The sequence below is a fragment of the Saccoglossus kowalevskii genome, chromosome 17, assembly GCF_978046115.1.
Source record: "Saccoglossus kowalevskii chromosome 17, keSacKowa6.1, whole genome shotgun sequence".
NCBI classification, from domain to species: domain Eukaryota; kingdom Metazoa; phylum Hemichordata; class Enteropneusta; family Harrimaniidae; genus Saccoglossus; species Saccoglossus kowalevskii.
This window is the reverse complement of record NC_140657.1, coordinates 32,333,844-32,344,356: the sequence shown is the minus strand read 5'-3', so window position 1 is coordinate 32,344,356 and position 10,513 is coordinate 32,333,844. Positions and strand designations below refer to the sequence as shown.

Genomic DNA, 10,513 nt, shown 5'->3' with positions numbered 1-10,513 from the left:
CGAGCCAGCAAAAATGGTCGTGTATATGCATTCGACTAGTGCCAAGTTCGGCTCCAATAAACCCTCAGGGTTGAGACCCGACATGGCCCCAACTGTGTATACGCAGGGCCCAACTATCGAAGCCCAAATCACGCCCTCAATCGTCTTCTTCAAGTAACCTGTCATTTCAATTATGGTGGAGACAACATCGTTGGTAACTTCACGCAATTTCCAATTTGACGAAGAGGTACGCGCACTAATATTTATTTTGGCAGAGTAAAGAAATACTGCAATAGATTGGCAGGTCATGCAACAGGAAACAGAAAAATGGCGTACGAAATTATGCGACAAAAACTTGAAAGAAGGACTGAACAGATCCAATGAAAATTGAAGAAACTTTTTAAAGATACCAGAGATAAAAATCATAGAAGTGGTCACGGGATGTTCCTAGTAGGTTTAGACTGACAACTGTCACACATATCACAACAGTTGAACAATAACAATAACTTAAGCGAATAGGCTGTAACACATTTTAGCTGCCGTGTTTCCTGTTTATTCAAGATACTAGTATCTAAATGATAACACCAGTTCCTTGTCTTTTCTACCTCCATGCTCATGCTCAAACTCGATCGTGACTTTCTTCTTTTTCTCCCAGTTCAAAAGCATCGTGTCATGTAAAGAAAGAACACAAGCACGACACCAACATCGTTTTCAGCCATGTTTTTTATCCTACTAATTATTTGGGGACACTGTTCCAAACTGAATCGAACTATGGCAGATCTCGGCTCTCGTTCCAGACCGTATGAACACATTGGAGATAATCTCCTGTTGATCTGTGGGAGGAGCAGTAGTTTGGTAGAATGCTGTCGTGTGAACACATGGCAAATATCAAACAATCTCAAACAATCAAAGATCCTGCATCAGCTGCTTTAGAGATTAGTTTTCTAACACTAACTAAATAAACTGTTTCAATTATTTTCCCTGTCACATTATTTTGTTTTTGCCAACAAAATATTTCAGATTCAAAGTGTCAAGACTGATGTGACCACAAACCGCCCTTTCCCTTATATAAATGATAATAATATAATCGATATTCAACTTCTTGTACCAACATCTAAACTAAATTTTCTATTAAATTTAAGCAGTTCTTAAAATAATATGGATTCCAGAATCAGTAAATACAGGTTCACTCAATTCGCCAACTTTCAAAGCAAAAGTTGCATCTTCAAATGGTTTCTGCATCTGTCCTCTTCCAAATGGTCCCAAGTCGCCTCCTCTTTTTGCAGAGCTACAGTCACTTTCTGTAGATGCTAATTCAGCAAAGGAAATTTCTCCAGATACAATTCGACGACGATGTTCTGAAAAAGGAAAATAAAGTTATTATTTTGAAAATACTTCATCGCTAAAGGTGGATGGGAAAAAAATGTGTATGATCAAGTGAAAACAGTTTGCATGATAGAATTTATTAGTGATTGGTTGTGCAGTGTAACCTACGAGAAACTGGCTGTTGTCGAGTTTTGAACAAAAATGATCATTGTGTATGGATCACTATAGAATTTCAGTAGAATAGGTATTCTATTATAACTTATTTATATTTGTATCAATTTTTAACAAAATTCTTCAATGCATTTTCTCAAAAGATAAACATGTAGGCCCAGAAACCTACAAATGCTAACAATAATACATATACGTATTGTACTTTATTACTAACATTTTATTGCTGTTCAACCAATGGAAATTATTTCAAAGGATGCAATAAATTCTTATTATTATTATTATTATAAGAACTTTCAATGAATTGAGAGTGCACCACAGACGAGTTCATAATCGTTTTTAGACATCTATTTGTTGCACTATATACTTTAGAATTCATTACTTCCCAACACAGACCTTTTTATCAAATTAAAGTTGTATTAACATAATTTCTCGGAAAGAGTTCTTTTTGTACCCCTAACCCTACCCTCCCCTCCAGCACTCCCCATTTAATTGTACATGCCCCTCCTAAGGACATCTACAGTTATCTAGAGGGGCATATACAAATGAATTGGGTAACTGGGAGTGAGTGTTAGAGTTAGGGTTAGGGATGGGGGTACAAAAGGAAATCCTTCCTATTTCTCCATTACTCGATCTCATCATGGTTTATAGTTCCATGATCTCATCTTTCTGAATTCATTTCTCAACGTAAATTATAAGCCCCTTTCGTACTGTCCCAATGGGGGCTAAAAATCTGATTGCAGTATTTGTATCTTGAACCCTGGCTGTACCTTTTAATATTTCTAGTGCTTCTTCTTTGGTACGGGTTATATTGTCTTCTTTCCATGATGCCGGTCTTCTTGACTCTCTGTGCTTGACAAGTAGATGAGACGCTTGCGCCATTTCTGAAGCCGGTGACGTTGGTTTCTCCCACTGACTCTGTTTAGTCTTCAGATTCAAGTAGTAAGGTTTACCTATTAAAATAAAAATACATACTATGATAAAACAGTTATGACCCCAAACCACTGGCACCGTTTACATCAGAGCTGCACGGTCTTTACAAGTGATTGCTTACTAAACCATGCCGTCGACTACGAGAATTTCATTTAGTCATTTATGTAATTTAATCAATGAATAGATTTCTTGTTAATATTTAGTTAAATATATGAAGTACTAGTACATAAGACTGAATTCAAGAAATAAACGGCTAGTATTTGATGTCAAATCACAGTGGCTTTACCGTCGTTGCTCCGACTATATCGTACTTCCCAACCTGGTGGTACGTCTTCCGCCATAATGAATTCGAAAGACCTCCTAAGTTGATGGTTGATGACGTGGTTGGAACAATTCTTCGAGTCGAACTACATATGTTAAGATTTAAACATGAAAATATTCATCAAGTATCAACTGAAAAACGATAAGGTAACCTTTTTTGTTATGTACTGTGCGTAAGCGAAATAATTTATGTTTTTGATAGGCTGTTAAAAACTACTAAATTAGGGGGTATGCTAGGTATCGCACAAGGCCTAGACGAGTAATAAAGTTAACAATTTGCAACTGTTCTACTACTAGTATTTATTTGTTGTATTAATCGACTCATGTAAAATTAAAGTTTTTAATAAAAGATGTCTATTCGAGCAAAACAGTATTTTCACTATTAATATTGCAATATTCTTATTGCAAAGGCGGGGGGGGGGGGTATTTTAATTTACTAGTATTCGGTGTTTCTCAAAAACACTCCCTTCTCAATTTAATTTGAAGTACGAGACAAGGTCAACATAATTTCCATAACATAATTAACAAACCATTCTTTAATTCCCACCATGTGTTGACACTGGCCAAACAGAAGTCAGGACCACACCTGTTGACACTGGCCTATCCTGCCTGGCCTGCTTTACGACTTTCCAACATTCTTCACAACAGTTGTTGGTGGAATTATTTCCAGAAATCATCTGCTGCAACGTGGTCAATGATTGGCTAACTCGGCTGTTAGTCACGTGGCCGGTGTATAGATTTAGACCATTCTATTCATTTTATTTCAATCAAATATTGAAATTGAAATTGTAATATTGTAAAAAAAAATACATTTAAATTTAACGACAATTAAATAGTTTTTTATTTTTTTTTTATTATAAACGATGAAATGTTTTCTTTCCAAATGCATTACATATATGCGCAATAACATGCTCAGTAGTGAAAATATAAAAAATATATATATATTAATTTACATAATATTACCGTTTACCAAATTTTTCATAGCTAACACTTTTCGTCATTAAACATCAACTCAATATGGTCTTACCTCGTAAAACAATATTTTGGGCTCCCAGTGTCACAAAACATGCTATTTCCACTATATCTAACGTTCTTCAAGTACGGAGTACCGCAACCCCATATTTAAAGGGTCGTCGCGCCACCTCCAGTTCGATATGGGACTCATAGCGACGTACACAGCGCATGTAAAATACATTGTTTGTTTACATGAAACTCGAGAACGCGCTGCGCGATGACCAACGTCTTTTAACAATTCAATTTCTTCCTCCTTGCAACACCACCGAACTGATCAATGCTTCTTTTAAATTAGTACGTACAATATAATATAACTTTCGATATTAACCTTTTCACCAACAGACTTTCTCCCCCAATTTTTTTCTGCACATTTTGTATTATATTTTTCAATATTTCTGGAAATGGATTCTAATTTTGAAGCGACAAACACAATTTGAGTAAATTTTCAGATTTCACTCGAAAAAATTGCCTATTTGTGTCCCAATCTTTTAAAGGAAGGTGCAAAATATATAAAAGACTATTTTGTGAATTTGTGATTAAAAGGTTAAGATTCTACGTAGCATTGATTGTTAGAACGTTAGCCAATGAGATGATCAAACATGTCTATATACATTCTTTTGTAAGCTGCTGTTCACCTATCACTTTATTTTCTAAATATAATTCACGTATCCATTTCTTCTCCGGGGGGGGGGGGCGTGTTGTGTCGTAAGATTCTAAGTGTAAGTGATTACTAGAAGCAGTCGAAACTTGCTTAAACTGTCTCAATAATCTGAATTTCTTTAATGTCCGAGTCATATTTTTCAAGTTTGAAAGTTTTGTTTTGCTGGGCTCGTTATTTATTTCATAATTCAAGTTTATCTTTCACATTCCAGTGTAAAAATACAAGAAAAAACAAAAAAACGGAAAAAAACACTGCAACTAAAGAGAAGCAAACTGGGATCTCAATCATTGATGTTGGTCATGAGTGATTGTTACCTCACTCTCAACCAATTTCTAACTTTTTTTGAAACATAGAATTAGTCAGAAATTCTAGAATTTTTCTTCATAACTTTATGATCGAGTGACTGTAAACCCATGTTTTCATACGGGAGTGAACAAACACGTGAAACACGCAACATGTGTGGCTATTATTTTCGGTTATATGAATTGCGTGAACTATTGCCACTGTACTGAAGGTCTCATGCCACTAATTAACCAATGGTTGCTCGTAGCCCTCAATTTAAATGCCCAACAAGAACCAATGAAATTTTTTAAATATTATTTTTCTCAGGTGCTCCCTGTTTGAGGGCGTAATCACCTGGGTCAGAGGTGAGACCAACATGTGGTCTTTTGTTTACTACTTAGCGGCTGTGTACCTGTGGGTTTATTCTGTGTGTTAATGGATGTTCTAATCTTGGTGTTTTTCCAGTGATTTCTCTTGGTGCAATCCAAATACAGTAGGTGTGTCTTGTTTACCTGAGATTTGCAAGAGTTTGAGCTGGCCAACATGTTAGTTTTTTTCATATGGTTGATTACTGGCATGTTGATTTCCCATTTTTGAGCCATATTTTCAACTTTCTTCGTCATTTTCATATAGCAATCTCGTCATATGTTAACATTGTCGTCTATGGAAATTCAATTAGTGGTATGAGCCCTGAAGTAACAGTTTGCCTAGGACCACCTGAGGTTGTTGTTTTAACCATAATTATGGCTCTATTCACTGGAATTTAGTCATTTTTGGCAGATCTCATCTTACATAACCAAAGTTTACTTTGACCTAATTATTATAATTTTTGACCTCTCCTGACCTTGCATAGATCTGATAATTATGAGGTTGTGTGTTCAAGCACACATTTCATGAGATCAGCTCCATTGATTTGGCAGGTATAGTGCAAAGTAACTGGGAATCTTTTTTATTTTTATTTTACCACTTTTCTTGCTTTGTATTCAACTATTTAGACACAATGGAGTAATTTTTTATCCAGAAATGTTATATTTTGCTATGCGTTTCACCCATTTCTGTCAATCTCTTATATCTTGGTTGAAGATTTTGAAAATTTGTAATTCGGTATATTTTTTGCCCTAATCTTATTAATTGGCTGTGGTTGGGCTGTGGTCTGTAAATATAAATGTTTTTATTAAACTGGTCCAAAAATGTTATTCATTCATCAATGAATTATTCATGTCACCACTAATTTCAATGGCTCTAGGAATTCTGAGAAAAATGCTTAACCCCATTTTATGGGTTTTTTGTCTTATTTTCACATTATGGCAGACAAACTTAACAATTTGTAGTGCGGTCATTTCTAATGTACCGTATTCAAAGTTTAATGAGGTCAAAATCCCAAATATTTAAATAAATTCTCAAAATTGTGTTGTGTATCTTGTCACTGACAAGAGATTTGCATACTGTCAGTATATTAGCCAAGTAGTACAACTCTTTCAATTTCACAATTATTGCTCTTTTCTCAGAATTTTTGTGAATAGTTAGCTAATTAATCCCATCTTGAGTTTATTATTGAACAGTGCATGTACCCCCCCCCCCCCAATTAATCAGAAATCCTGTTGATTTGAATTTAATTTGATCAGGGATGTGTAATACAAGTATTTTATATTTAGATCCTTTTCTTGTTTGTATATTTTTATTTTTATTTCTTTTTAAATCATAAAATTGTTTCGTTGAACTACTTTTTTTCACATAAGATTTGATTAAGTATTTTATGTTGAGCAAATTCTATGTGTGGCCATGGTAAATCAAACCACTGTTGTGTTTTGGTATATCCAAGGTTGCCCGTCACAGGTCTCCGGCCTAAATGCAGATACCGTGGAATTGTTTTTTTGTTTTTAATTAATTGGAGAAATAATGAGCTGATGAATTGAGACTTTTGATTCAGTAGAATTTTTTTTTTTTTTTAAATTACAGTGATAAACTACTTTTAATTGTCATTATTCTATGTATTATTTCTAGAAATTAATTAAAATTACTAATCATGCCAAACGTTGGTCTGTACTTGTTTGTGGTGAATGAGAACATTATATTTTACAGTACTGCATCTAATAATCAGGCTTATATTCATTGCCTACCATCTATTTTGGTGTTATGCTGAGTGTGTATGTTGCCACTTTCTACAACTAATTGTCTGGGTATAGGGCGCCACCAAGTGGTAGATTTTGATAAATAACTCCCAGGGTTTAAATTTTGGGGATTTTTTTTGCATGGGAAATTACTCGTCTAATGATATTCCATCATATATAAGATCAACAAGAACTTTATTAAACCTTCCTATTTCTCTGAAGGTCTCATGCCACTAATTAACCAATGGTTGCTCGTAGCCCTCAATTTAAATGCCCAACAAGAACCAATGAAATTTTTTAAATATTATTTTTCTCAGGTGCTCCCTGTTTGAGGGCGTAATCACCTGGGTCAGAGGTGAGACCAACATGTGGTCTTTTGTTTACTACTTAGCGGCTGTGTACCTGTGGGTTTATTCTGTGTGTTAATGGATGTTCTAATCTTGGTGTTTTTCCAGTGATTTCTCTTGGTGCAATCCAAATACAGTAGGTGTGTCTTGTTTACCTGAGATTTGCAAGAGTTTGAGCTGGCCAACATGTTAGTTTTTTTCATATGGTTGATTACTGGCATGTTGATTTCCCATTTTTGAGCCATATTTTCAACTTTCTTCGTCATTTTCATATAGCAATCTCGTCATATGTTAACATTGTCGTCTATGGAAATTCAATTAGTGGTATGAGCCCTGAAGTAACAGTTTGCCTAGGACCACCTGAGGTTGTTGTTTTAACCATAATTATGGCTCTATTCACTGGAATTTAGTCATTTTTGGCAGATCTCATCTTACATAACCAAAGTTTACTTTGACCTAATTATTATAATTTTTGACCTCTCCTGACCTTGCATAGATCTGATAATTATGAGGTTGTGTGTTCAAGCACACATTTCATGAGATCAGCTCCATTGATTTGGCAGGTATAGTGCAAAGTAACTGGGAATCTTTTTTATTTTTATTTTACCACTTTTCTTGCTTTGTATTCAACTATTTAGACACAATGGAGTAATTTTTTATCCAGAAATGTTATATTTTGCTATGCGTTTCACCCATTTCTGTCAATCTCTTATATCTTGGTTGAAGATTTTGAAAATTTGTAATTCGGTATATTTTTTGCCCTAATCTTATTAATTGGCTGTGGTTGGGCTGTGGTCTGTAAATATAAATGTTTTTATTAAACTGGTCCAAAAATGTTATTCATTCATCAATGAATTATTCATGTCACCACTAATTTCAATGGCTCTAGGAATTCTGAGAAAAATGCTTAACCCCATTTTATGGGTTTTTTGTCTTATTTTCACATTATGGCAGACAAACTTAACAATTTGTAGTGCGGTCATTTCTAATGTACCGTATTCAAAGTTTAATGAGGTCAAAATCCCAAATATTTAAATAAATTCTCAAAATTGTGTTGTGTATCTTGTCACTGACAAGAGATTTGCATACTGTCAGTATATTAGCCAAGTAGTACAACTCTTTCAATTTCACAATTATTGCTCTTTTCTCAGAATTTTTGTGAATAGTTAGCTAATTAATCCCATCTTGAGTTTATTATTGAACAGTGCATGTACCCCCCCCCCCCCAATTAATCAGAAATCCTGTTGATTTGAATTTAATTTGATCAGGGATGTGTAATACAAGTATTTTATATTTAGATCCTTTTCTTGTTTGTATATTTTTATTTTTATTTCTTTTTAAATCATAAAATTGTTTCGTTGAACTACTTTTTTTCACATAAGATTTGATTAAGTATTTTATGTTGAGCAAATTCTATGTGTGGCCATGGTAAATCAAACCACTGTTGTGTTTTGGTATATCCAAGGTTGCCCGTCACAGGTCTCCGGCCTAAATGCAGATACCGTGGAATTGTTTTTTTGTTTTTAATTAATTGGAGAAATAATGAGCTGATGAATTGAGACTTTTGATTCAGTAGAATTTTTTTTTTTTTTTAAATTACAGTGATAAACTACTTTTAATTGTCATTATTCTATGTATTATTTCTAGAAATTAATTAAAATTACTAATCATGCCAAACGTTGGTCTGTACTTGTTTGTGGTGAATGAGAACATTATATTTTACAGTACTGCATCTAATAATCAGGCTTATATTCATTGCCTACCATCTATTTTGGTGTTATGCTGAGTGTGTATGTTGCCACTTTCTACAACTAATTGTCTGGGTATAGGGCGCCACCAAGTGGTAGATTTTGATAAATAACTCCCAGGGTTTAAATTTTGGGGATTTTTTTTGCATGGGAAATTACTCGTCTAATGATATTCCATCATATATAAGATCAACAAGAACTTTATTAAACCTTCCTATTTCTCTGAAGGTCTCATGCCACTAATTAACCAATGGTTGCTCGTAGCCCTCAATTTAAATGCCCAACAAGAACCAATGAAATTTTTTAAATATTATTTTTCTCAGGTGCTCCCTGTTTGAGGGCGTAATCACCTGGGTCAGAGGTGAGACCAACATGTGGTCTTTTGTTTACTACTTAGCGGCTGTGTACCTGTGGGTTTATTCTGTGTGTTAATGGATGTTCTAATCTTGGTGTTTTTCCAGTGATTTCTCTTGGTGCAATCCAAATACAGTAGGTGTGTCTTGTTTACCTGAGATTTGCAAGAGTTTGAGCTGGCCAACATGTTAGTTTTTTTCATATGGTTGATTACTGGCATGTTGATTTCCCATTTTTGAGCCATATTTTCAACTTTCTTCGTCATTTTCATATAGCAATCTCGTCATATGTTAACATTGTCGTCTATGGAAATTCAATTAGTGGTATGAGCCCTGAAGGTCTGTGCTTGTAAACGTGCGCAAGGCTGGTAAACTATGACGTCATATGCGGCCAATCACAAAACTCGTTCCATTTCCCGCTGGTTGCAGCGTACAGCGCCCCCACCAAAGGGTTTTTCTGACTCAACGTGTCTGTTTTCATTGGTATGACTGGACGTTGACTTGATGAACTGTGTGTGGTATATCAAGTTACGGTGCTGTCCTCTTTTACACAGGAGATTATCATTGCATTTTGTCAACCACAAGTTCTGACGCAAAGACGTAAAAGGTAAATTTACAAATCTGGCGGCGTCGGCGTGAAGCCTTTTGTGTTGTTTCCCTAAGATTGTCTAGACATCGATCGTCTTCCGGTCTCGTCTTTCTCGAAAGGCTTTCAATGGGAATCAGAAGAAACTGCCTTTACTTAATAATTCAGTAACCACCACTACTACCATTGGCGCTGTATTTTAGACTTTTATTGCCCATCTCATATTACCGTCTGATCTAGGGCGTACAGGGCGTATCATCATGTTCGAGGAGGGGGCGGTGTTCGTGTCCTGCCGAACTGCACTAGGTACAACTATTTTGTTTTGATTTAGTCATTTCATACAAGTGTATATTCCGAGAATAAACATGTGGGGCTCGTGTTAGGGATTTAAACCCAGTGAAATAGATACGACGACATGTAACTTACTGTACCCAACGCTTTCGCCATTTGGCGCACCAGCGGGCTCCACCCATTGTTTTGTACTGGTGGTGACTAACCATGGAACTGATGGTAGGGGTACATTCAATACAATATAATAATATATGTCGTTACTTTGCTAAATGACAACAGCCGCTCATTTCGACGACCCACAATGTTTTCACAGTATTGGAAACACAATTATTCATATATTGCGGTTCAAATGTGTGGGATATTAAAACATTACTTTTCCAAGTAAGTGTTCAT

At 35.2% G+C, this 10,513-nt stretch overlaps 2 protein-coding genes across 3 annotated transcripts in view; one reads left to right on the top strand and one right to left on the bottom strand.

Annotated features, from left to right (window-relative positions):
• Nucleotides 1-509: 509 nt before the first annotated feature.
• LOC100378074 (peptidyl-prolyl cis-trans isomerase NIMA-interacting 1-like) lies at nucleotides 510-2,784 on the bottom strand. The gene is made up of 3 exons (XM_002735899.4): nucleotides 2,693-2,784; nucleotides 2,244-2,426; nucleotides 510-1,337 (listed from the first exon to the last, which is right to left on the bottom strand). Exons 1-3 carry the CDS (start codon nucleotides 2,745-2,747, stop codon nucleotides 1,117-1,119), a joined length of 459 nt encoding a protein of 152 aa, XP_002735945.1. The 5' UTR covers nucleotides 2,748-2,784; the 3' UTR covers nucleotides 510-1,116.
• Nucleotides 2,785-9,676: 6,892 nt separating this feature from the next.
• The window catches only part of LOC100378224 (ecotropic viral integration site 5 protein homolog), a 32,304-nt gene continuing 31,467 nt past the window's right edge, over nucleotides 9,677-10,513 (top strand). For both annotated transcript variants that reach the window (XM_002735900.4, XM_085492392.1), the window contains exon 1: nucleotides 9,677-9,850. The gene's annotated coding sequence lies outside the window, so the exon portion shown is untranslated. The remainder of the gene's footprint in view (nucleotides 9,851-10,513) is intronic.

Coding starts and splice junctions, on each gene's coding strand:
- LOC100378074 (XM_002735899.4), bottom strand. CDS start 2,747: ATGGCGGAAGACGTACCACCAGGTTGGGAAGTACGATATAGTCGGAGC. Junction 2,427..2,692: donor ATATAGTCGGAGCAACGACG/GTAAAGCCACTG, acceptor TTATTTTAATAG/GTAAACCTTACTACTTGAAT. Junction 1,338..2,243: donor AGCACTAGAAATATTAAAAG/GTACAGCCAGGG, acceptor TTCCTTTTTCAG/AACATCGTCGTCGAATTGTA.